The following is a 27,946-nucleotide window of genomic DNA, read 5'->3' on the forward strand; positions in this document are numbered from 1 at the left end:
GGGGCTGGGAGGGGTGGACATGTGACATATTTTTGTATATTGGGCGATATTTTGATTCCCTACATCTTAATTATAAATAATGCAACTGGTAATTTTTACGCCGCGTCCAGTAAAACATAAATGTTGCAAAAGAAGTAAAATTTTAACTGGAATTTTATTATTCAAAATTACAGTTGCTCTCGGTTATGTTACGAGTATAATATGAATATGAATTATATTACAAATCTATTTTATTACTACTAGGTTGATTACTTGATGATCTGTGTATTTATATACTACTACCGCTACCAATCTGCTGAAATGAATTTTTCAATACATAGCGTCAGAGGACGCAAGAAAGTTAGCAAATATCGTGGAAGAATGGAGAGTTAAACCAGGTGGCTATATTCCATCCTCCCGAGGGTATCAACGAAGCCTTGGTTCGGAGAAATGGATCTGGTTCGGGATTTCATTCGTATGATATATCGGTTCCTGTTCAATCACTACACGTTAGACGCTCATCTCCAACGTTCCCTCTTCCGCCTGCACCGTACACCATCACGGTGACACGAAACATCTCTGATTAAAGAGTAACAAACACGGGACCTATAGCACAAACATCACACGCGCAACTCGGCGTGTTACCGATCCACATCTGAGCCGTACTACGAAATCGTTTGGAGGAACCATTGCCGGCTGGAAAAGGGGACCACCTGGCGCCCCTATTGATGCTTCCTTATGAAGGCCGTTCGAAATTGGAATCGATGCTGTTGATCTCCCATTGTCTGAAAATGAAAGAATTTTTCATTGCCCACCCTCTTTCTCTTGTCTCTGAAGTCCAAATGAAGGGATTCACCCTCCCCCTCCCATCCATATCTTCCGTAGCACATTTGTCCTCCCTGTGATTTTTTATTTTTAGTTGTTAAACAAATGCCCAACTGTACAACTACTCATAACGATAGCGCTCTTCTTAAATACTTAAACTCTGTAGTATCTCGAATGATATTACTAGTTTTAAATCCCAAACTGTATTACTGCTAATAAAATAGCTCTAAATGCCCCCCCCCCCCTAATCTTTCTAAAATTATATTATCCCCGCTTAAGATTTTGCTGCACGACTGAAATCTTTTATGGGTATTTTGAGCATTACACTAGTTTGCAAATTTTGGGTTAATTGCATGAAGTTAAGAAAAAAGGTGTTTTCTAAGTCAATTTTGGGTCGCTGAGCACGAAAATCATATCCATTTTCTTTTTCAAAGAACCGTTTTTGTGATTTTTGAAAAAAGGTATTTTTGAGCACTTTGTGCAGTTTTTGGCCAATATCTCAGGAAGAAATTTTCCGATTAACACAAACGACTCACCATTCGAAAGGTATTGATGTTCCCATTCCAAAAATGTATAAAATGTTAGGATAAAATATCAACAATTTAGGCTTAAGAGTAACCAAAGTCAAAAAAGTAGTGTTTGGAAAAATTACTAATTTTAGGTTGATTTTTCATAAAAAAACAAATCAGCAAAAAAATCTTTTAAAATCCTATGTGACAGGCAAACTTCTTACGTGAATTTTAAGCCTAAGATCACGAAAATCCGACAAAAACTGGTGATGTTATTAGGCACCGAGTGAAAATTGCTCTGTTTTTCACATATCTCTTTTGGTCTTAAATAAGATTACACTAGTTTACAAGAAAAATGAAGTTACGAGAAAAAGTGTTTTCTAGATTAATTTTGGGTCGCTGAATACGAAAATAATCTATTTCTCTTTCAAAGAAGTTCGAGTTTAAAAATAACCGTTTTTTTTTTGTTTTTGCTCTATTTTTTATTCCAGAAAAATATTTTTTCATATTTTCAGAATCTAATATGACAGATTTTAACAATTTTAAGGTAATCGCGATAAGCTAAGACGAAAGGTGTTTCCTCAGTTAATTGTGGATCGCTGAATACGAAAACCAAGGATGCGATCGAAACAGTTCGAAAGGTATTGATGTGCCCTTTCCGAAAATGTATAATATGCGTAGATCAAATCTCGACAAACATATGATTACGGCTTAAAAGCCAACTGTAAAAATTCTCTTTGAAATGAAATTTCAGACAAACTGTTACCCGCCAATCACAGATGTTTAAAGTAAACAAAAGAAAAAAGTTTTTTTCTTGCAATAACTGCTATGAACTGCGCTTAGCCATTAACGGTTTGTCTGGAATTTCCTTTCAAAGAGAATTTTTTTGACAGTTGACTTTTAAGCCGTAATCGTATGTTTGTCGAGAAATGTACATTTATTATGATTACAATCGACCAAAGCAAAAAAAGTCTAATGTTCGACCTTTTTTAAAAAAATGCATATTTCTAGTAATTTTTTTATAGAAAATCAAAGACAGAAGAAAATTCTTTTAGAATCTAATGAGATAAATAATCTTTTTGCATAAATTTTAATCCAATGGTCACAAAAGTCGGATGAAAAATGTAGATGGTATGAAGCACTGAGTGAAAATTGTAACTTTTTATTTTTCGCACAATCATACTTTCGGGTGAAATAATCTTCTATACTTGATAGTTATAGAATATAATAATTATTATAACTATAACTATAATAATTATAACTATTATAACTGTTCATTGTACTACTAAGAGCTCTTTTTAAAATGTGGAAATATCGTTGGAAAAGTTTTGTTTTGTCTGTGGTGAATACATATTTTACGAATTAAAGCAATTTTAGCCTTCTGCTTCAACAGGCTTCACAGCAGATTCTCAGTTCACAGAATATTACGTGGTTAGTACTACGATCCCACTGAGACTCCTTCCCGATAGGGACTCGAATATTTGACGACTGGCTTATAAGACCAGTGCCACATCCTCTAAACCGCCGCACCAGGGCAGGGTACGCTAAAATCATAAAATTTCCATTTCGCTCAATGTGCCATAGCATCAACATTTTCCATCCGATGTTAGTGATATTAGGCTTAAAATTAACATAAACATATTATTTGTCATCTTAGATTCTAAAAGGTCCGGAAAAAAATTTGCTTTTCGATAAAAAAAATCATTTAAAAATGAGTAACTTTTAAAAATGGCCAAAAATGCACTTTTTTAAAACTTTGGTCGATTGCAGCACTAAAAATTTTACATATGATCGACACATATTATACGTTTTTGAAAAAGGCATCTCGGTACCTTTCAACCTGCATATTGACTAAATTAATTGAATGATCTTGACAAGAAATATTGACAAAAAACTACAAAAAGTGCTCGAAAACGAGTTTTTTGAGAAAATCACAAAATTGCTTCTTTGAAAAAAAAAAAATTAAAAATTGTTTTCGTGTTCAGCGACCCAAAATTAGTCTAAAAAATACTTTTTCCTGAAGCTTCATTTTTCTTGTAAACTAGTGTTATGAATGTACAATATGGGTATTTTGGTATAAAAATCAGAACTTTGGTAAATGCGGGACAATTTCTTTAACATTTTACCATGCGCGACCAGACATAAAAATCCGGAACTGTCCCACATAATCCGAGATGCATGATCATTTTAGTCTAAATGGATTCCGCTGATGCGGTGAGGACAGGAATAATTTAGGATAGCAGCGGAAAATGCAATTTGAATATAACTTCGCAGTTTTAGAGTTAAAAGAGAACTTGCATGAGTCAATCACAAGCTATTAAGCCAATACTTCAGACACAAAAAGACAAGTCTGGGACAGGAATTGTGATCAAAAAAAACGGTAACGATAGTAGAATTTCCTACAAAGCCCGAATATTTCATTCCATAATAAAGATAGTATTGTGTTAAACCTATCATTTGTCATCTCGCAGCTTTATCAGCACTTGTGCCCAAAAACACCATCAGTTCCACTAGAATCTGCCCACCTTAATGCATTCACAAGTACTGGCGTCCCCCCAAATATCAGCATTAGGTATCATAGCGGGGGGAGACGAAAAAACATGCAAAGCAAAGTGATAAATGTGATGCTAATTGAACTGGACATTTATAATACAATCCACGTCCGACGGATGGCTGCCGGTTTTTCCGTTCGCGTGCTCCTTCTGTCAGGTTCTCTTTCCCATGGTGGCGCAGTTCATGATTTATGACAGAATTCTAATGATTCGTCATTCCAACTAACCATCGCCGTCCATCCACCACCATGGATGGCATAGGTTAGGAACGCAATGTAATACGGTGGTGGTGGTGGTGGTCAACATGTCACCGTTCGGCTCGAATCGGGGGCGTGAATTCCTGTTTTATTCAACGCCAATTGAATGTCATAAGCCGATTACCTTGCCTCAGTGGATCCATCTAGTTAGCATTAAATCACATTGATGCATAGAATGAGGCAACATTAGGCAATTGAGCCGCAGATTTATCGCTAGCGATTTGTTTCTGTTCGTAATGATGGCGAAACGTGAAGCCGACGCGCACCTGTTGACAGTGGGCTTCTATTCAAAGTGATTCCCTGTATAATTAAAATTCAAAATGTTGTTAATTATGGAATAACAAATTAATTAGCGGTATGTTTCAATTCAAAACAATTTTTCATTCCACTGATCGAAGGAAATTTATTAATAGCACTAGCTGCGTCTATGGCTTCCTATTACTGTTTACTTCTAGATGCCTCTTAAAGTAGGTCCTAGAAGTGAGAAATTGTACTCTTGAACTTCCCAACAGTAATCAGAAGGTGGAATGAATAATAGATTTTTTGAGGGATTATATAAAATAGACGAACTAATAATAGTAGTAAATAAGAATAATAAGTACATTGACCTTGGTACAATATAGATTCCAGTCCTGCATGGAAAGACGCGACTAGCAGTGGACAATACATTTGCTATAGGTACAATTCTCTTATGCACTATTCCCTTAAAATGAATTGGTCTCAGAATCTAGAATGATCTACGTGAAAATTCCACGTTACGTTACGGTGGAACAATAGCCAGCAAACTTTCAAATTCTCAAGAATGTGTATCTTTCCAACATCCTTGTATGTAAGAACAGAACATGTATTTTAACTCTTGGAGTATCAGGTCGAAAAAGGAAATGCGTCCGTCCAGAGCGTAACGGCTCCCCAGACATGAAGCTACAGCTGGTTAAAAGTGTGACTATGCTGTAAGTGCAGTGCCTATATTCTTTGCATAACCTACTTATTGTAGTTTATTTTTTCTTGCTTCCTACATGTGACTCAAACCATCTAGCTAGACCGATATGTGCCACAGGAGTACCATTGTTACTTTGCTGCTGAGTAGGTTCCTTCCCGTAAAACTATGCAGTCCTCTCGAGAGGGTGGCAACGAGCTTATGGAAGTTGTGTGTAAGTAAAGACAAATAATACGCGCCCAGCGTGAGTACACACGCTCTTTGCCGAGAAGTAGTTTCTCAAGTTTCACTCCTTAGCCCACCCGCCTCTGGTGATTCAACTTCTTTGAACTGCTCCGGTCAACGATGTTGTGGAAATCTCTGAATGTTGCTTTCACATGTGTTGTGGATCGGGAACTGGGGTATGCTTTGGATTTTCTAACATTTAAAATTAGGTCAAATTTTAATAATTTCCTTGATGTAACGTAGCGTGAGAAAATGTGAAGGTATTCTGCACGACTGCCTAACTAAGGGGCAATGCTTTCAAATTCCATTTAATTCACTGCCTGAAAGGTTTATCATTCCATTCATTAATTGTGCATAGAAGTGGAACTGTTTTCCCTCGTGAGTGTACGCCATGGGAGCAAAACAAGTATTCAACAGATTATCCCCTCTATGGTAAGCAGTATAAAATGAGCATGGAAACTTTGAAACATGCACAAACACGGTGTAAACAAAGCGCCTTGCTAAGCTTACTCGACATTAGCGGTGAAAAGCAGTGTACCGTGCATTGTGAGTAGATTTCGTGGAAAACGATTGCAGGAAAACACGAAGACGTTAAAATTTAACACTGTAGTGAGAAGTGGGCTGAGACGTAGTAGAAGGGGTAAAACTTTTTCTAAACAATGACAAAATTTAGCAGGATCACTGACTGAATAACGCAGTCCGAGTCTAGTTGGTGGCCAGGATAAGCGTGGTGGAGTACTTTTTTCTCCGTTGATATTAGACATTTGGTGGTGTCGCTCGTTGTTGTGTGAGTGTGGGCAAATCGGTAATATTGATCAATTCCACCTTTTATACTGACCTTTGATGCCCCTCTCTCATGACAAGCACGAACTCAGTCGAGGCTAGTAAGAGGTTATATACAAAGTTCATGGAACAAATGAGCTAAGTTTGAGATTTTTAAAGGGTTCTATCAAAATTTTATTTGAGATTGGCAAAGCTGTATTATTGTGCATCATGGGGCCAAACTTTGTCGCCATTCACCTCTGATACAAAACTCCTAACCCTTACCTCCCCGTGATGCCAACCGGGGTACGAGTTCGTACATTTTGACTGCGATTCGCGTTGGAGCTTGAGTCAGTTTTGCTTCGGACAGGAGATAATTTGTATAAAATCGAGATTATCCCAACATAGAAAACCTTCGAACAAGACAAACGCAGTAGTAGTTGATATTTAAGTAGTCCGTTTAGAGAGTGCCTTAAAAGGTTAAAAAAGCTGTTTTTGTGTTTTTTAAGGAAAAGACAAACTCCAGCTTTTCAAAAACTTGGGTATATATGTACACTTAGGCGAATTTAGAAGAATTTTGTCCTTAGGTACAACTTGCACGTTGTTGGGGTATATCATTCCCGAGCCATTTCCGCGTAGGGATAGGAAGCTAGGTAATGCCAAAGCAGCATTACCTGCTGTTTTTATTATTTTTCAATGGCATCACATTGCTGCTGGAAGCCGGCTGCAACTTGAAGCTGTACTTTGTAGTTCGTTCTGTAGAGAACTGTTGGTGCCAAGGTTCACTGCAATTTTTCGTGGATTGGTGTAGCAGAAATAAGCTTGTCATTAACGTGGCAAAATCTCAAATGATTACATCGTATTTTATGCCCGTTGCAGTTCAATTATAGGATTAACGGTACAATTCTGATAAGAGTTAACTTATAACTTATTAACAGTGCAATGGATGCTCCAGAGCTTTATAAGTAAGTTTCCGGAATCCAAATAGAATATTACGTAATACAATACTGCTTCAGCAAAGATTTCATCGTAGTTTGTTTGGATACAACGAACCAATTACCGCATACAGTCACTTCATCAATACGATTAGCCGGTCTACTGTGCTTTGATGTGTTTATTTAATGTGCTAATGTTTTACTTTAGTTCATCATATGTATTGTTATTTATAACTAACGAATTTCGCGCTAAATCGTATTCAGAGTTGGCAGCACCCTCTCAGATTTTAATGAAGCTTTCTGTACATGAGAACTTTGTCACGAAAAGCCACTTTACATATTGTGTTTTTCCAAGATTGATCTAGACTGTTCTTTAAAAGGGTCCAAATTTTTTATTACCATTTTTTTTCAAATGGTTATAGTGTAAAAATGACAAATCCTACAAAATGCTGCAGGAGTGATTTTCACAAAATTAGACAAAATTTTATATAAAAATAATGAAAAAATTCTTCATCGAGTAATACACTAAAAAAATCGATTTTAAAAATTTAAAGTCGATTTACAAAAAACATCTTTGATTTGGATGAAATTTTGTTCCAAGATAGGTAATTATGTTCCCTACTTACCTTCAAAAATTCAAGTTGGGCACTTTCAAGGAAAAAAAGTTATTTGAAAAAAACTTTCCCTTGTCCAAACTGATTTTTTTAGTATACTTTTATCGCAAACTAAACCAATGAAAGTCATAATCACCTCAGAATCCAATAAAACTCAGTTTGGGAGAAGATATTGTCTAATTTAGCAACTAAGTATATTTTTATTAATCAAGAGACTCATTTAAAAGAGTTTATGCCGTTAAACAAATATTCCATTATTACTTCTTTATTTTCTTGTTTAGCTCTGAACTCGTTAACGTACAAATGCTTGAGCCTTTCGCGATCATCCACGGTACCTACACGCGCTATCTATAACATCCCGGTGATCAAGCGAACGCCTCAGCGCTTATAAATTTTCAAACGCGGTCTCAAGCGTGAACCTAACAACTCCCGCGCTCGCACGATCATGAATCGGTCACTTCTGGAAGTTTATATCTTCAGTATGAGCAGACTAGGTCCATGCCTTCAATTAAACCAATTAAAAAGGAAGCTCTCATATCCACTGGACAACACGTTCCATGGTGACATGACCGGGAACTTCAGTGATATGAGGTAACTCACTCACTGTCAGAATGTGAACTGTACACCGTAAACTAAATATCAGAATAACGGTCCGCGTGACCATCCATGAACGCACGCGAATATGTGATACATGGTTACAAAATCGAGTTGCATGCGAGCACACGCGACAAACACGTTAACATACGAACTCTTAAGCCCTTCGCGATCAACCACGCATACCTATACCCGCGTTCGCGCAAACTTCATAACACTCCGGTAATAAGATAAACGTTTGAGCACTTATGAATCGGTCACGTCCGGAAATTATTTTAAATAGCAACTTAGGTCCATACATTCAGTTGGACCAATTAGAAAATAAAGCTGATATCCACTAGACAACACGTTTCATGGCGACATGACCGGGAACTCTAGTGATATGGAAGATCTTACTTTCTTCTAGCATCTAAGCCGTACCCCGAAAATTAAGTATCAGATTCACGGTTCACACGTGATCATCCAAGAACACACGCGAATATGCAAAAGGCACACGGCTATAAAATCGAATTTATGCATATGAAGTTACATATAGATTAGCACACTCAACATACAAACGCACACGCGAGCAAACACGTTAACGTACAAATGCTCGAGCCCTTCGCGATGATATACGCGATCGTGATTCTGAGCCTACAGCTGCAAAAGGACAACTCTCGAAAAAAAGATTTTTAAACTTTTAATTTCCACAAAATTGTTACCATCATAGAACCATCATTTTATTGAACTGAATAATTTGATAAACCGAACAGTTCTTGAGGTATTCTCATTTTTTGTTTTGAAAAAGGCCTACCTTGTCCCCCCCCCCGGAATTGCAAACGTTATCAAGCACATTGCGTGCATCAATGCTAAAGAACCTCTGACAGACAATTATTTTAAGATTGTTAATGCATCGAGGAAACCGAGGGGGCCTATGGGCCTTTTTTATGTGTGGTGTTTTTTCATACTCCGCACCTGCTCAACCAAACGACCACTGATCTGTGCGTGCTGCGTGCTGTTTGCAAACATTACTCGACTGCTTAATGGCGGGTACATTTAAGTTTGTTATGAATATATACCAAATTCGTTACGACGGCGCCGATGGTTGAGTGGTAAGCGTGACCGCCACTCATTACAGTTGGCCTGGGTTGAATTCCAGCCGAGGTCGTTGAGATTTTTCTGAGGTGAAAAAATCTGTGGTCACGTCTTCCTTCGGAAGGGAAGTAAAGCCGTTGGTCCCCGGTCCATGAAATTGGTGGATCGATATCTAGGTCAGGTAGTGGAATCACCTCTCTGGCGTCGGTAAAGAAGAAGTATATCCAACTTCTATACTCTACTAACAAAAATATCCTCCTCCCGTGATACTTGTGGAGTGCGCAGTAGTATATACGGCATCTAGTAAAAGCAAGTATCGGACTAACAATTCCTTCCCTTTCCTTCCGCGATCTACGTTCGGGCCTGGCCGGCGCTGGTATTGATCAGAAACACTTTAGGATTACCAGGAGTTGCACATTGAAAGATGTTTCGCTAATCCAAAGCATAATTATCTACTGATTCCCTGCAACTTCAGCTAGTCCCGATCAATAACGGAGTAGCAGCCAGGGGTGGTCGCACAAGCTCAAGCTCAATATATACCAAATTCGTTACAGATACCTTTTGCATGTATCAGACAACTAGCAGTTGGGAATTTGGATTCTGAGATGATTATGACGTTCATTGGTTTAGTTTTCGATAAAAATACACTGAAAAAGAAATTCATTTTGGACAAGGAAAAGTTTTTTCCAATAACTTTTTGCCTTTCTCATAAAGAAAGGATATGCAATCACTCTGAAAACAGACTTTTTAATGGAGACCGACTTCGACCCAGTTCGCCGTTATTGTCAAATGCCTGTATGTGTGTGTGTGTTTTCAAAACTCACTCACTTTTCTCAGAGATGGCTGAACCGAATCTCTCAAACTTGATTTCAAGTGAAAGGTATAACGCTCCCATAAGCTGCTATTAAATTTTTTGTCGATAGGAATTCCGGTTCCGGAGTTACGGGTTGAAAAGTGCAGTTACCCAGCAAATTCCCATATAAAATGGTAACACCATGATGTCCAAATGGTGCAACACATATTAAAAAGGATGCAACGTAACTCGGATTTGCGGGTCTAGGTCACTAATGATCTTTCTATGCAGCTTTGACCACATTGGCCACCTATGACGCTTCTTGGTGCCCCCGGGTACTTTCCAAGTACATAAGTTAACTTCACACCTTTTTCTTAGGGAATTCTTGACCGATTTTTATAAACTTAGTTTCAAGTGAAAGATACAATACTCCTATGAACTACAATTGAATTTCATTCATATCTGACATTTGGTTCCGGAGTTATTGTGGCCACATAGGAATTTCTCATGTAAATCAGTACAATCGTAATAGTTTAAAGGTTAAACATCCATTTCTAATTGCAAATCTAGATCACATAGTTTCTATTTTCAAGTCAAGATCACTGATGGCCAATAAAAGATTCTTTGAATATAATGTCCACTATCGAGATTTCCGGAATTTTCGGGATCTGGACGTATTCCAGAATTAGTCACATCGAATACTCGGTGATGACTGAACCGATTTTCATAAACCAAATCTCGAATGGAGGGAATAATATGCGGTTGGGTGTTGCATACTCCATCTACCTCTCAACTTCCCCTCACACCATCTCTTTCTACATCACCCTCCTCCCTTTCCTTTGACCTACATTCTCTTCATCAGCCAAATCCAATTTTTAGAGAATTTCGTCTCATAGCCATACATTATAAGTGAATTTGGAGTCGCTCTGCTCAAATTTGATATCAAAAAGATCGGACCAATCCATCTTATAGTGATAAATTGATTTTGTCACTCATTTTATGATATAAGTTATTCCAATAGTTGGTGATGAATACGAATGAGAACATAAATAAACTATTCGGTTTCATTATCGTCAACTCGGTTCTTGTGGATTAGATTTCAATGTACTTTTGTGAACTGTAACTTTTTCTTATGACAAATTTTATATTAGATGATAGAATCTATCGACATTTTTATTATGACTTTCAGCTATCAACTCGGTACGTTTGTTGGTTTTTAATCGACGATTTTATAAATTGTGTGTTTAGGCTAGCTTAGGTTGATTTCTTAGCTGTGGTTTCGATTTAGGTATAACACTTATTTTTAGAAAAAAGCGCTTCTTTTATAATCTAGCCAAATATTAAAAACGCCTTTCTACTACTTATTCGTAAATTAGTAAGCATTGATGCCTTGTTAGCTTAGTGTCGACTATCAGAGATAGAACTTCATCAGCATTTAACTTCGCAAATTCTGTAGCATAAGCATTCAAGTTAACTAGCAGAATTTTCAAAATTACCTGCATCAACTTTAGACAATTCTAATACAGTGAAAATCCGTTTTTAAAAGCCCTTTGGTGAATTTTAAGCTGTTAAAATAGGGATATTGACAAAATCAGGGCATATATTTTTCTTTCTTTTTAATAAACCGAAGCTCTTAAAATATTCTTCTTTAGTCTCTAGATATAGCTTCATAACCCTTTCTGATTATTTAGTTTAAATTCCACTTGATTGGGTCAGACAGCGCAAAATTTAAAATAAAATTGAAATTTGGATTTTTGCCTTTATCATATAAAGAAAGGCTATGCAATCACTCCAAAAATTGATTTTTCAACCGAGGCCCGGAGGGCCGAGTATCATATCCCGTTCGATTCAGTTCGTCGAGATCGCAAAATGTCTGTGTGTGTCAAATAATGTGACTCAATTTTCTCAGAGATAGCTGAACCGATTTGCACAAACTCAGTTTCAAATGAACGGTATAACGCTCCCATAAGACGCTATTAAATTTTTAGTTGATCGGATTTCCAGTTCCGGAGTTACAGGTTAAAGAGTGTGGTCACACAACAAATTCCCATATATACTGGTAACCCTATGATGTCTAAATGATGTAATACATGTTCAAATACGTTCAACATTACTTAAATTGGCGGGTGTAGAACACCAATGATCAATTAAAGTAGTTTTGACCACATTGGTCACCTTAATGCCCCATGGGAACTCGCCAAGTTCCCGAGCTAATGTAACACCTATTTTCCAGCAAACTCTTTACCGATGTTTACAAACTTGATTTAAAATGAGAGATATAATACCCCCAGTAACTGCTATTGAATTTCATACAATTCTGACTTTTGGTTCCGGAGTTACAGGTTGGTTATTGCGGTCTCATAGGAATTTCTCATATAACCGGTACAATCGTATTACTTCATAGGTTTAAAATCTATTGAAATGAACATCAAATTACTTCGATTCGCAGGCCTAGACCACTGATGGCGAATCAAGAATTATTGGAATGTATTGTCGACTAACGATAATTCCGAAAGTCCCGAGGTTCCGGGCAAATCCCAGATCTAAAGCCACTTCGGTGACGACTGAACCAAATTTCACTAGCCTAGTCTCAAATGGAAGGTACAATATGAAGTTCGGTTTGAACCGTCCATCTACCCCTCCACCTCCACCACTCTCTCAGACCAACCTCCCACATGCATTCCCTTCATTCATTCATTAGATGATTCCCGACGCATCCTCTCCATCCCACTAATTATATCCCTTCCCTTCTCTACCATGAAGTTAACATGAAGACAACATTGAACTCACGCTGATTAAGCTATTTAAATATTATATTTTTGTTTATTTCAAGTTTGTCAGTGTCAACATATTGCTTATCAGGTTGGTAACAGTTGCGCACTTATATATGCTCAATACTCAACAAGTGTAATAAGAATGTAATAGACATTTCCACAATGTTATATTGAACATAACCAGCCATTAAATCATAGTTTGGATAAATGAGAAAGGCACAATTGCACCACTAGGTGGATTAAAACAGGTTCTTTCCTTGAAAGTGCCCAACTTGAATTTGTTGCGGTAGGTAGAGAACATAATTACCTATCTTGGAACAAGATTTCGTTCAATTTGTGTAAATCGTCTTTAATTTTTAAAATCAATTTTTTTCAGCATAGGAATCGATGAAGAATTTTTTCAATATTTTCATTCAAAAACTTGACTAATTTTGTGAAAATCACTCCTGCAATCTTTTTTGTAGAATTTGTAATTTTTAGACTGCAGCCATTTAAAAAAAGTTTGAGCCTTTTCAAAAGACACTCTAGATCATTTTTGGAAGAACAAAGTATGCAAAGTGGCTTTTTGTGACAAAGTTCTCATGTACAGAAAGTTTCATTAAAATCTGAGAGGGTGCTACCAACATTTGTTAGAGTTGGCGCGAGATTCGTCTAATTTGTCTGTTATTGAAAAGATGGTTGTTTTGCGCCCACCTAAGAATAACATGAAAATTGGGCTTTTTCCCACCCTATCAGTGCATATAATTATGTTAAATAAATAAATAAATAAATAAATAAATAAATAAATAAATAAATAAATAAATAAATAAATAAATAAATAAATAAATGAATAAATAAATAAATAAATAAATAAATAAATAAATAAATACATAAATAAATGAATAAATAAATAAAAAATAAATAGATAAACAAATAAATGAACAAAATAACGCCTGTCACAGTCAGCAACTCTCAGCGATTTTGCAAAGTCATTTTTGATCCGTTCTTTTTCTTGCTTCGACTCCATTTCAGCGACTAAATGGAAAATGGTAAAAATAAAATAAAAGAGACCTTCCTAAAAGCAACATAGTTACAAAATGAGGTGCGAGTTTTTCAAATGCACGAACAAAAACAAATACGTTAAATTTAAATCAACAAATTTTTAATCGTTCCATTCTTCAAAGGGGATGGTGGAAATAATCCTCACGGTGATGCAATGCTGTACCATTCTAATCGAATCTAAGTCACTATTTGAAATTTCTTCAGAGGTGAATAGTTTGTTACCTGCCTACGAAAGAGAATACGTTGCATGATTAAATGCTTGTCTTGAAAAAGAATGAGATATTCAAACACTAAACCGAAGACATGGAAATAACAGCCCGCCGTTCCACTGTGCCCCTGTTGTCAGTAAACCAAACATCATCTCTCACATTCCCAAGAACACCAAGATGACCAACAGAGTCCGATAGCGCATTTCAGTAGCTCAGCACGTCAACTGCCGAGCAACAGTTAGCTGTCAATGTAGCCAATTTCCGCAACAACTTAATTTGACAGCAACCATGACAGGGATACGTCTCATTAAGTGTGAAGTGATGGGCGCTTGAGTCTTGGCGGTACTTCCTTTGTGTTTGGAAGTATTTCCCCTCAGACCCTCCCTGAAAATGTTTTCTGGATCGGCTCCTGAATGTGTAGGATAAAAATAGTAAACTCAAGATTTACAGTGAGATTTTTTTTGTTTGGCAATGATTGAACTCAAATCTGATTATTTGCTTTCTGATCAGACTTCAATATAATTTCTTGAACATATATTGCACCGCTCGGAAGATTAATATAACAATTCAAAATTTAAGTCCACCCTCACTCGCACAATATAGAGCAGTGACCCTTAGGAACCGCTATTCACATCCACAAACAAGGTGACTATTCTTTTCGCGAAAACCGCTTTCCAAATCGAAACGAGTTCTTCCATTTGCCATTACCGGCAGTGGATTGGCTCACCAAGCAACTGAGCCCCTCTTTTAACGCTTATTTGCGGTATCAGTCTAACTCGATAGCAGAGTTTCCTTTATGCTTCCGTTGCACAGTGGAACGCTGTCTGACAAAGCCCCAAAAATGAAAGGTCTCGTATTCTTCTGCACCTTTTTTTAAATTTTGCTCTAAGGACGAGGGAAATCATCTCAAGATGTTGAGATGAATCAGATGAACAAAATTGAATCAATGTTTAACTCGTTCGGGCCAAACTTTTTTCTAGCGCATTTATGACATCAACATTATTGTACCTTGATATTGTTGAGGTCAAGAAACACGAATATTCTAATGTATGGTTTTTTAGTATTTCGGTTTCATCTTGTCAGTAACTATCATCAAGTTAATGCTAGTTAGACAAGTCCAAATCAGCACCAAATTGGCGCTAGTGAAATACTAAAATTCAAAAAGTCACATGACTTGTATGGCCACTAAACAACTGGCTTATAGTGAATGGTGTCTCGATATTAAGTACAGAGGACCTGTTTTCCGACGAGAAATGTGAACCGAAGTTGGTATAAGAACCAAACGCCTGCTAGTGTGTAATTTTCCCAAATGGGAAAAATTTGGATAAGACCAAAGTTTTGTGTTGACGCTTTCAAATCGGCTTATATAAAAATCATCGATTACAAATTATGAGATTTCAAAACTGATAGCCAAAATGGATTCAGTTAGCCAAAATTAGTGAGAAACTTTATTTTTATTATTTTATCACAGTTTTGTATGAAGAAACGCCACTGTGCGTTTCAATAGTTGTCAGTCCGGTGGTACCCTATTTTCACACTCGCTCAAGCGGAAGTTGATGCGGAACGGAAACTCAAGACGTATAACAATGAAAGGAGAGGAGCAGTCCGTTGAAGATAAAAAAAAAACTGCTCGCACGTGGGAACTTGAGCAGCCGGTGAATGTTTGCTGTTAAACATGTGCCCAGCGAGTCAACCAAAGCCAATGCTATAGTTGAAAAGTCAAAATTTGTTCACCCAAAACCACCCAACAAACACCACCCACCGGAACGTCACCGTCGCGTGCGCTTCCATTTCCACCCGAATAATGGGTGTTGATGGGTAAGGAATTCATTCTTTAGACACATTAAAAGAGACGCGAAAAAAGTTCCCTGTTTCCAGATAAACAATGATTTGTGTATACAGTAGAGCGTGTGATTTTAGCGAAGACACTCAAATATGTATTTCCCCGAAGGCATATGAGTGTGTCATTTCTGACACCATGTTTTCTGAAAAGTGTTGCTCTTATTAACGTGCTGTCAACCCCGGTCTAATGTTGAACAGTGTTGAAGTTGACTGTTTCCGCATTTTTTATTCATTTCTTTTATTTGACACAGCTCTGTGCTTTAGCTTATCGGAGCCGTTTTCACGTTAACGATATGTTCAATATTAACTTTAATAAACTATTAGTGTTCCAAATTTTTATCATTTTTTTTAAATCATGCGGAATCTTTCGTTATTTCAATAATTGTGTACCAAAAGTTTGAAATAATTGGACGATTTTTTGTAACATCGAAAATTAATATTTTAATGCGGTGAAAGATATTTCAAATCTTACTTCAAAAATTTATTTCCTCACAATCCGCAAATCGTGATCACTCCTCGCATTGCTAGATATTGCTATGCAACACAGAAGTTCTTAGTGCTATCACCCGCTATTTCGCATAATGAGCAATAATCTGACAAGTCATCGGTAGACTTTTTTCCACAGAACAAAATTACAACAAAGTTTTAATTGCATATTACGATGCAGAACAGCAGGGCTAATAGATGCCTTGCAAAAATTACCTACACCGCGATTAATCTTCGCAAAAACTTTACCAAAGTGTTGCCACCTCACTGTTGTTAAAAGTGGCTAAACTGAGAAACTTAACATTCACTTTCCCGTTTCGCTGCCGTGCGTCTACAGTCTCAAGCGGGTCCATCTGAGTTCTTCAAGTCTTTGAAAACATGCCAGATCACAGAGGTAGTACAATTTTGATGATAGTCCATTTCGCGAGTTTCGTTGTATATGTACCAGAACAACAATGGGAATCCACATCAAAATTCTAAACAATGAAAATCGATAACCGCAGACAGCCAGGTCAAGTCAAAGCCAAGTAGGATAAAGAAGCAAAGGCGCTTTTGTCAGGAAAGGAAACACAACGTGCTAAAATAGAGAGCAGTCACATGTTTCGAGGGGTGATTTTTCTGCCAGTTTATGGCGTGGAAAACTTGTGTTGTGTCTGTCTAATGATGTCTGCTAATAAAAAAGGAATGGGCGAAACTAAACTGTTTGAAGAATACGCTAAGAGTTTGTTCATTTCTTCTCGTTGACAAGCCGTCTTGAGTTGACTTCAAAAGATGAATTATTAGACGACTTAAAAGTTAAAATTACGCTCTTATTATCTCTTCCGGTAGATTTTTTATCGTCTCTCCTACGGATGGGTGGTGGTTGACTAGTGAAAAGAACGTCGTTGCGAAAAGTGAAATTTTCTTGTACTGGAAAGGAAGTCAATTGTAATCCAATTAAGCTGGATTACAATAGGCATCTTATAAAGGGGCGGTATTTTCGCAATCGAATGGCATAATGGACAAGAATGAAGCAGGAGCTGATAAAAAAACAATATTGAAAGTGGCCGTTTACTGTCGAGTAGCCGGGCGGCTTAAAGTAAGGTAGTATGCGAATCAGTCTGTACATAACGCTTTAAAGCGAAAATAGTCGACAATCGAAAAGAAAATTTCATTACATCATCACGGAAAGAAAAACTTTTCCTGAAATAAAACGACTACATATTTACCAAATTTTGTCAAGCGGATTACGATAAACTTATAGGTCTAATTAGACCTAAATAACAACTAGATCATATAGCTCACCGCTGTTCAACTAGTTGAGTTGTTTCTAGGGTTTGTCAAGTCGAGTATCGTCAGGGCAAAAATGATTTTTTCGAACGCAACTTGGCCGAAGTTCATTGGTTCAAATATTATTAGGTAAAACATAAATTTTACGAATGTACTCTCCAGACTATTTTAATTTTGAATATTGATTTGTGCCTGACAGCCCTCCATTATTATACACCACATATTGTTCAATTGTAAATAATCTTTGAAACTTCGCAACAAAACACATAAAGAAGGAAGGCAAGTTGCTAGTTGAAAACAGGTGTTGTTTTTAATCACATGATCAGTTCAAATTGATAACAGCTCATGTTGTGAAAAAAGAGAAAGATCAAAAAGAAAAAAAATCGTTTGCTTTAGCAGCTAGTTATTAGTGTATGGTAACAGCCGAGAGGATTGTAAACAAAGTTAAGAAGGATTGGTGAAAACTGAGCAGTGTGAAGTGCAACAAGTGTCAGTCAGATATGGGTTGTATAAATTAAGATACCAGAAAGAAAACATAAGCGTTTAGAGATGAGAATAGAGATAAGTGAGAAAAAGATGGGTGGGTAATGTCTGCGACATAACCGGAGAGATGTAGAATACATAAAGAACACGTTCTTCAAATATGTTGATACTCATTGGAATTTTCGGACAAAAGGTGATTTGGGCGAGGAATATTTCAAATTATTCTTTACAAAAATGATGGTGGTCCTGAAAAGGACCGGTTTTGTTGGCGTTGTTGGCCTTGGTGAGGGAGATGGCTAACGATGAAATTAATTGTTAGCATGAGGAAGTCGCGTAGTACTGGCCAATGGAAGAACAGATAATAATTGATTCCTGAAAATCAATTTTTCTTTATTCATGTAAATTATACATACTTACAAATCTAATAGAAGATTCCTGGTCATATTTCTGAATCATTAGTGCGAACATTGTGTAATTTGGTTAAGTACAATGAAAGTTACAAACTTTCCAAACTCGACCTTCTGTTCCTTCAGAAATATTGAAATGGGGTGTCTATATTAAACCGTTAGTCGTGGTCACAATAAAAAAGATGGGTGGGTAATGTCTGCGACATAACCGGAGTGTCGTAACTACACTTGTGACGTTAATCCAAATCTAATGATATGCAACGAAATTACGTTTGCATGTGAAATTTTCAAATGATTCGTTATAATTATGGTTAAAAATTCTAATTGGAAATTCTTTTCCATCACCAACTATTTTTCTTTTTTCGAATCTACAGCATTCTTTGAAAATATTGTTGAAATGTTATTGATGAAAAACTGAAAATGCGTTTGCCAACACTGCTCACTAAATGGATGGTGGGAAGACGCACATTCGTTTTGATTATGCTAGTATTAGTAGCAGAAAAGAAAGAAAAGGCGCATGGCCCGAAAACGAGCAAGCGAGAGAGCGATAGTAGTTCGTATTCGCTCTACTAAACTAAAAAAAAAAGATGGGTGGGTAATGTCTGTAACATAACCGGAGCATCGTGACTTCACTTCGAGACGTTAATTTAAATCTAATGATTTATGCAGTTAATCAAAGGAGGCTGCCAAAAAGTTCGAATAAAAGCAAGCGACTAGTGTACTTTGCACGTTCTATATTTTATCAATACTAGAGAGGATCAATAAAATAATTCAAATTGTAATAGCGACATGCAATTGTGGCAACACTGGCCATGAGATGGTGGGGGAACACACACATTCGTTTTAGTTATGATGGTATTAGCAGCAGAAAGGAATGGAAAAGCAGTGCACGAAAACGAGCGAGAGAGGATAATTTAAATTCTCTTTCTTTCTTTCCACACATCGTATTTCTTATATAGCTTTCTGAAAATTATTTGTTATACACCATAAAATGTAAATTTCAGTTTAACTCTTATTAGAACATAATTAATTGGTCCTGAAAAGAACCGTTTACTGTTTTATTGCGGGAGCATAATTCAGACGCACTCCTCGCGGACACGGTGAGCCAGAAAGCACTATTTTGCATCCTCCAACAAACCGACCAAGTAGGCATCGTTGGCTTCTCGGGGCATCATTACGATTGAGCTTTGTAAGCGTAGCTCGACTTTGCAGTCCTGTACAATCTCACGAACCAGACGCTGGAACGATAGCCTACGGATTAGTTGCCCTTTAGTTGGGGCGAAATTCTTGCAGGGCGACAGTTCCGATGAGTCACCAGTAGCTGGGGCACTTTTTCCGTCCGTCGCTATTGCCAACTGCTTTCCTTCGGTGGACTGGCTGCTTGCTAGTGCTTGAACGAATACGAATGATGAGTAAAACCGACCGACCAATATTCATATATGAACACACGAGAAAGCACTACTATCGCTCTCTCGCTCGTTTTCGTGCCATTCCTGCGCCTTTCCTTTCCGTTCGGCTACCAATACTAGCATAACCAAAACGAATATTCTGTCTTTCCATCGCCTTCAATCTAGTGGCCAGTGCTAGCAAACTTGCATGTTCAGTTTTCAATAACAACATTCAAACAATATTTTCAAAGAATGTTGCAGATTTGAAAAGAAGGAAGGAAAAGATTTTCACAAATTTAAATTCTTTCGTGTTATTTGTTAGCGCTGATAAAGGCTATTTAGTTTGCTACTAGCAAGGAGCTGCACAAACAAATCGATTTATGCAGTTAATCAACGGAGGCAGCCAAAAAGTTCGAATAAAAGCATGCGACTAGTGTACTTTGCACGTTCTATATTTTATCAATACTAGAGAGGATCAATAAAATAATTCAAATTGTAATAGCGACATGCAATTGTGGCAACACTGGCCATGAGATGGTGGGGGAACACGCACATTCGTTTTAGTTATGATGGTATTAGCAGCAGAAAGGAATGGAAAAGCAGTGCACGAAAACGAGCGAGAGAGGATAATTTAAATTCTCTTTCTTTCTTTCCACACATCGTATTTCTTATATAGCTTTCTGAAAATTATTTGTTATACACCATAAAATGTAAATTTCAGTTTAACTCTTATTAGAACATAATTAATTGGTCCTGTAAAGAACCGTTTATTGTTTTATTGCGGGAGCATAATTCAGACGCACTCCCCGCGGACACGGTGAGCTAGAAAGCACTATTTTGCATTCTCGAACAAACCGACCAAGTAGGCATCGTTGTCTTCTCGGGGCATCATTACGACTGAGCTTTGTAAGCGTAGCTCGACTTTGCAGTCCTGCACAATCTCACGACCCAGACGCTGGAACGATAGCCTACTCTGTTGCCCTTTAGTTGGGGCGAAATTCTTGCAGGGCGACAGTTCCGATGAGTCACCAGTAGCTGGGGCACTTTTTCCGTCCGTCGCTATTGTAAAATCCACGCAAAAACGACCGCATGAGCGCTGCTATCGCGATGGTGAGCAAAATCAAAACAAACGTCAAAAGAAGTGTGTATTTTTTAAAAATTTATTAAAATTCATTTTTTTTCCTGAATAAGCAGATTTATTTGGTTTAAACGCTATGATTGGGGTAAAAAAATCGATTCCTCACAAAGTGGTATGTAATACATATAGTTTCTGTCCTTCTAAATACATTTTTTTGCAAAGTGAAAATCGAATTTGCAAAGAAACACAAAAGCTTCTTCGTGTCCTTCCAAGAAAATATCTTATTCGTTAATTTTGTTTTTATCTAAGGATTTTAGATCCAACCAGCGCTGTATTGTGCCGAAATGTTACACAACTGGCTATAAATTACTTCGGGTACCACGTGCCAGCAGCAAAGTATTTAAACGATGGCAAAACCTGCTAAATGTAACAGGTTATGGAGGTGAATTCATTTGCGAAAGGCATTTCAAAACCGATGATTTTGTCGAAAGTAAATCTAAATAACCTACACAAAAAAATATATATTAAATAATATTTCAATACAGATTCGAGAAAAAAGCTGAAAGCATCTGCGATGCCATTTTTGAAACTACCACCCACTTCCATAAAGATAAGGATACAATCCGGATGTTGTATAATAGGTTGTCATTCGAAACGCATAGGAAATATGGAAAAGTTTCCTCAGAGAAAAACGGCGTCGTTCGGAAAATGGTCAGAGCTACTGGGAATCACAACTGAGGAAGCAACTAACCTTCCCCTGTATATTTGTCGGAGGCATTTCGCAACAACAGATTACGTAACAGGTAAACCAATTGGTAGTCGAAACACTTGTCGCGATATAAGTGTTGTTTAGTGGAATGTACCCACTTAGTAACACAGTAGTAACGTACATTTCATGCATTAATGGGTGAAGGAAAAGCCCTGTTACGGTATGGTGTACTCCCATTAAGGTAGTAAAGCTTTATATTAATGGTTTCCAGCCAATACAATCACAAAGACAACATGAGTAATTAAACGTGGGAAACTTTTTAGATCATTCGGGACTACGAACAAATTTCAATTTTAATTTTCTAGTTTTATTTATAGTTTCATGTTTCCTCTCACTCAAATTGGCAAACCCAATCATTAATATTAGTCTCTAAATTATATCTTCCTCAGTTCGTTCTCGATATTTGAAAATGAACGCTATTCCCTCCCAGAACATCGTGAGGATGATTAAAATGCCATATATGGATCGAAGGAAAGTGAGGGATTTGCCGACTCAAGCATATCTGACAGATCACAGTTATTGCAAGGAAGACTTGAAACCAAGAAGCAATCGATGTTGTTTTGTGCCAGGATGTTCTATAAAAAGTTCGAAAGGGATATTCTTGCACAAATTTCCAGAGAATAAGACAATAGCGGAGGCCTGGAGACATGCCATCAAATCAGTACACAAACCGACTCAGAATTCCTTCATTTGCAGCCAACACTTTCATCAAAGTGATTATGTATCAGGTATAGCCTTGTGATATTGTATGTATGAAATAAGGCAATCTATATATTTATAGGACGAAATTTATTGAAGAATGGTGCTGTGCCTTGCCGCAATTTACCTTCAACACTACTGGAGAAAACTCAATCAGCACGAAGTAGTAATAATCCATATTTGCGAGCATTCAGAAGTTTTCGGAATCCAAAACCTACCTGTCCTTATCGCGCCCTCGATAGTATATCCGACGAGGAAGTGAATCCCGTTATTACAGCACAAACCATGAGCAACAAATCTAACGATGATAGCGCAGCAACAAAGGAAGATATTTGTCGGGATTTTCCTACAGATACATACAATAACGAAGGATGTGAGGAAAAGGTGTCGTTTTTGTCAGAACTTCCTTTCTACGAAACCACTGAAAGAATCGATCAAAACAATAACGTGACTGACTGCACAAATACTGCAGAACAGATCGATATCGACCGCACTATTCGGGAACTGCAGCAAAAAAGGAAAATTATTCTTAGTGATCTTTTAGTCACGGACAAGGATTTGAACGTGTGGACGGGTATGCCATCAATGTGCATATTGGAAATCGTATGTACGACAGTTAAGAATCTAGAGGACAATGTGTATAAGAACAAGTATAAAATGCACACCACTGACCAAATAATTCTCACACTGTCTAAGCTGAAGCAAAATGTATCATTTGCAGCGTTAGCTGCACTTTTCAGGATTTCACCAACTACAGCATCATATTATTTTTCATACACTATCCAAATCTTATCAGAAGTATTTAGTCCTATGATTTACTGGCCGACAATGGAGGAAATTCGTAGAAATATGCCACATTGTTTCAAACAAAAATTTGGTAATGTTCGATGTGTACTCGACTGCACCGAAGTGGGCATTGGCTGCCCTAACTGTTTGAATTGTAGAATAGCTTGCTATTCTAATTACAAGCACAAGCGAACGGCAAAATTTCTTATCGGCGTTACGCCCGCTGGATTAATAAGTTTTTGCAGTCGAGCGTATTCGGGAAAAGCTTCTGATAAATATATTTTCAACAACGAGAAATTTATGGAAAAGTTGACGAGATACCAGGATGAAATAATGGTCGACAAGGGATTTGCTATTGAATCAGAATGCTTAGAAAACGGAATTCGCCTACACATACCTCCAATAATGCACAGTGAGCGATATTCTGAAGAAGATGCATTGCTGAACGAGTCAATAGCAAAAGCGAGGATCCACGTAGAACGCGCAATATCTCGTATTAAAATATTTGGTGTATTGCAACGAAATTTAGATGCCAGTACATTGAAACACGTTGATGAAATAATGAATGTTGTCTGCGGGATCGTTAATATATCAGCGCCGATATTACGAGACGATAAGTTTTGAGCAATTCATATATTTTTTTCTGTTCCGCAATAATACATTTAACAGATATTTGATGTAACCGAATAAAAACATACTAATCATCTTACTGAGTTCTTTTGCTATATCAACTATACTTCCGAGTTACATATAATAGTTCCACCTTGATAGTAAAGCCATGGCAAACAGGACTGTTATGTGTATCGTGGTAGTATATGCTGTTTCCTGTATGAATTATATGCACTACTTGAGTTGATGCTGAATAATAAAAATCTTCCGAAATGGGCCGCCGAAATGCTTAGCGTCGTTAAACTTTATAATCATCGTTGCCAATGAATCCGGGAGTTATTCCGGAAAATGTCCGAAAGAATTTCCTATGACTATGGTGCTCTTCAGCTGATAATACAGAACCTCCCACCATATCTAGACAAACACGTGAAAGGAGCATAACTCTTTCTTTACTTTATCTTCCGTCAATAAATCGGTCGCTTTTACGTTTGCTCCTTAATTCTTAGCATAATATGCTAGACATCAGAGGCCTTCGATATTTATTGAAACAATGTTGGGAAGTTTTGTGATGACGTCATTATTATCGAAAGAGAAAGTAAACACAGGGGCTCTCATTTGCGCTTAGGCCCTTTTCACATGTTTATCTAGATATATAAGAAATACCGGAGCAAGTTTATACGGTTTGCGTCTTCAAAGCTGTACTGTCTTCCTGTATTGCTTTATTATTCGTGTTTATCTTTTAACGACTTCTTGATATATCAGAGGACTTTATGGTTTAGTCTTATTAGTCTAATTGTAGGGTAAAATCGGTTTATTGTTAACTTTTTGGAGATACAACAAATTATCTACACAGTTTTGGCAAAATTTCTGAAAAATAAATTTTTTTCAGGACATGCAGCAGTTCTTCTGCGAAGGTTTTATCGTAACCGACCTCTATGACAATAAAATCGTTCTCTTGTTTCGAATAAACAATGAAATCAGTTGTTTCACAGTTTAAAATATGCATATTAACCTGACATTGTGCATAATATGAGTGTTTCCTATTTAAGTAATATTTTGCATCTCCATCAATCTTCACGTATCGCTGTGTGGATGAGCAGTTTGCCATTATCCAGTGCAAATCATGTTCTTCTCCTGCAGCAGGACATTTTATCTCCAGGACAATTCGTGCCATGGTGTCCAAACCATCTGGACTACCTCCGATCCATGGGTCCTCGTATTTAATAACAAAACCAGTTTTTTTAATGGCAGGATTCCTTTTTTGTGCATAACACAAGAAAGCCGTCTCCTCAGTTTGCTTCCCATAGCGCGTACTTTTGGTTTGGAAGTTACTGGGTTTTAAATATTGGTATATTTTTTTCTCCCAGTTAGGTTTTGGATTTTTGGAGTAGGTGAACAGACCGTAGCATGAACTTGCAGTAATACGCCTAGATCGCTGTATTTTCCAAGCCTTATTATTTTGAGCGCATGTTTCCTTAGCAATCTGACATACCTGCTGCTGCGTAACACATACAAATTTTTCGTAGAAAACCTGGTGTGAATGATCAATGAAGTGAGTTTTAGCAAGTTCTGTCACATCATTTCCACTGAAAAGAACAGACTGCAATTCCTGCTCTGTACAATAAATGTCCGTATGTACATGAGCAATAGAGCTTATACCAGTACGAAATTGAATAATGTTTTCGTGACGTCCAACCATATGCTTAGCAATTGCGGATTGAGATGATACTGTAAAACATAAAGCATCAAGTAAAATCAAGAAACAATTTTTAAGGAGCAACTATACTGCCGTGACACGCATTAGAGTCCCATTTGCATAAGCAATCAATAGCATATAAGGCAGTTATGAGTATCACGGCAGTATGATGAGGAATGTTACCAGCGATAATCTTTCGAAAAGATTCTGAAAGTAGTTGCTCCTTCGTTCCAACGTCAACGCAAATGTTGGGTTTACGTTGCCTCACACAACATAAGTCTTGAATCAGTTTTGCACCCCAAAGACTTGTTTTTTCAATTTTTGAATATCCCCAAGCCTGGGCAGAATCCGTGCAGGAAATTTTTTCGAGTCTGTTGCATCTGAAATAGTAAAAAGTTTTTGAGTTGGATAATTAACAAAATATTATTTTCTCTTACTGGTTGATTCGCAACAAACACGCCACGATATGTTTACACCGTCTTGTACCAGCCTTACAAGAGCAATTCAGGTCCCAAAACTGGTGATTTTGACAAATTTTGAGTGACACTTCGTGTGGGATCCCTCCAGGATGAGAGCTTTGTAAAACATATCCTTTGGCATGGATATACATACCAGATCTGCTGGTGTAACCTATGCATACAATATGGTTAGCACTTAACACCGCTAGGCCTTCCCTTATCGGTCTAACAGAATCACCAACATACTCCAGCACATCCTCAAGTCGAATGACGATATCTTCTGCGACCGGTTCTAGATCTGAAATAAATAACATAACCTTCAAAATCGATTCGTATTTTACCTTCTAAAAATTTAATCGCGTGTGACTGTTTCACTAGCCGGATCTAGTTTTTCTTAAAGATTATCGATTTTTTTACCTGTTTCGTTCATAGTTGTAACAGATATAAATCTTTTCAAATCGCAATCGAATTAAAATGTGGCTGTATTGGAAAAAAACGTATCGAATTTGTCAAATGACCCACCATCATGCAGTTCCAATTCTTGTCACCATGAGCGCATACGTTTCTGTTGGATACGTCAATTGCCAACTGCTTTCCTTCGGTGGACTGGCTGCTTGCTAGTGCTTGAACGAATACGAATGATGAGAAAAACCGAACGACCAATATTCATATATGAACACACGAGAAAGCACTACTATCGCTCGTTTTCGTGCCATTCCTTTCCGTTTGGCTACCAATACTAGCATAACCAAAACGAATATTCTGTCTTTCCATCGCCTTCAAAATCTAGTGGCCAGTGCTAACAAACTTGCATGTTCAGTTTTTCAATAACAACATTCAAACAATATTTTCAAAGAATGTTGCAGATTTGAAAAGAAGGAAGGAAAAGATTTTCACAAATTTAAATTCTTTCGTGTTATTTGTTAGCGCTGATAAAGGCTATTTAGTTTGCTACTAGCAAGGAGCTGCACAAACAAATCGATTTATGCAGTTAATCAACGGAGGCTGCCAAAAAGTTCGAATAAAAGCATGCGACTAGTGTACTTTGCACGTTCTATATTTTATCAATACTAGAGAGGATCAATAAAATAATTCAAATTGTAATAGCGACATGCAATTGTGGCAACACTGGTCATGAGATGGTGGGGGAACACGCACATTCGTTTTAGTTATGATGGTAGTAGCAGCAGAAAGGAATGGAAAAGCAGTGCACGAAAACGAGCGAGAGAGGATAATTTAAATTCTCTTTCTTTCTTTCCACACATCGTATTTCTTATATTGCTTTCTGAAAATTATTTGTTATACACCATAAAATGTAAATTTCAGTTTAACTCTTATCAGAACACAATTAATTGGTTCTGTAAAGAACCGTTTATTGTTTTATTGCGGGAGCATAATTCAGACGCACTCCCCGCGGACACGGTGAGCTAGAAAGCACTATTTTGCATTCTCGAACAAACCGACCAAGTAGGCATCGTTGTCTTCTCGGGGCATCATTACGACTGAGCTTTGTAAGCGTAGCTCGACTTTGCAGTCCTGCACAATCTCACGACCCAGACGCTGGAACGATAGCCTACTCTGTTGCCCTTTAGTTGGGGCGAAATTCTTGCAGGGCGACAGTTCCTGATCGGGTTGCGATGAGTCACCAGTAGCTGGGGCACTTTTTCCGCCGTCGTCATCGCCCACTGCTTTTCTTCGATGGACTGGCTGCTTGCTAGTGCTTGAACGAATACGAATGATGAGAAAAACCGACCGACAGATATTTATATAATCGCGCTAATATGCACTACTATCGCTTTCTCGCTCGTTCTCGTGCCGTGCATGAGCCTTTCCTTTCCGTCCGGCTTCTAATGGCCTAACCAAAGGAATATGCAGTCTTTCCCCCACCAAGTGCTC

At 37.5% G+C, this 27,946-nt stretch overlaps 3 protein-coding genes across 10 annotated transcripts in view; 1 reads left to right on the forward strand and 2 right to left on the reverse strand.

Moving 5' to 3' along the window:
- LOC131683786 (calcitonin gene-related peptide type 1 receptor) overlaps nucleotides 1-27,946 on the reverse strand; it is a 282,470-nt gene that overhangs the window by 40,216 nt on the left and 214,308 nt on the right. The gene's annotated exons all lie outside the window — the stretch shown is intronic.
- LOC131679449 (uncharacterized) lies at nucleotides 21,094-23,228 on the forward strand. The gene is made up of 6 exons (XM_058960178.1): nucleotides 21,094-21,205; nucleotides 21,343-21,523; nucleotides 21,579-21,836; nucleotides 22,192-22,530; nucleotides 22,584-23,104; nucleotides 23,223-23,228. The coding sequence occupies exons 1-6, from the start codon at nucleotides 21,170-21,172 to the stop codon at nucleotides 23,226-23,228; spliced, it is 1,341 nt and encodes a 446-aa protein (XP_058816161.1). The 5' UTR covers nucleotides 21,094-21,169.
- On the reverse strand, nucleotides 23,826-26,561 carry LOC131683785 (uncharacterized). The gene is made up of 4 exons (XM_058966079.1): nucleotides 26,468-26,561; nucleotides 26,030-26,348; nucleotides 25,776-25,972; nucleotides 23,826-25,624 (listed from the first exon to the last, which is right to left on the reverse strand). The coding sequence occupies exons 1-4, from the start codon at nucleotides 26,478-26,480 to the stop codon at nucleotides 24,738-24,740; spliced, it is 1,416 nt and encodes a 471-aa protein (XP_058822062.1). The 5' UTR covers nucleotides 26,481-26,561; the 3' UTR covers nucleotides 23,826-24,737.

The sequence above is a fragment of the Topomyia yanbarensis genome, chromosome 2 (assembly GCF_030247195.1).
Source record: "Topomyia yanbarensis strain Yona2022 chromosome 2, ASM3024719v1, whole genome shotgun sequence".
NCBI classification, from domain to species: Eukaryota; Metazoa; Arthropoda; class Insecta; order Diptera; family Culicidae; genus Topomyia; species Topomyia yanbarensis.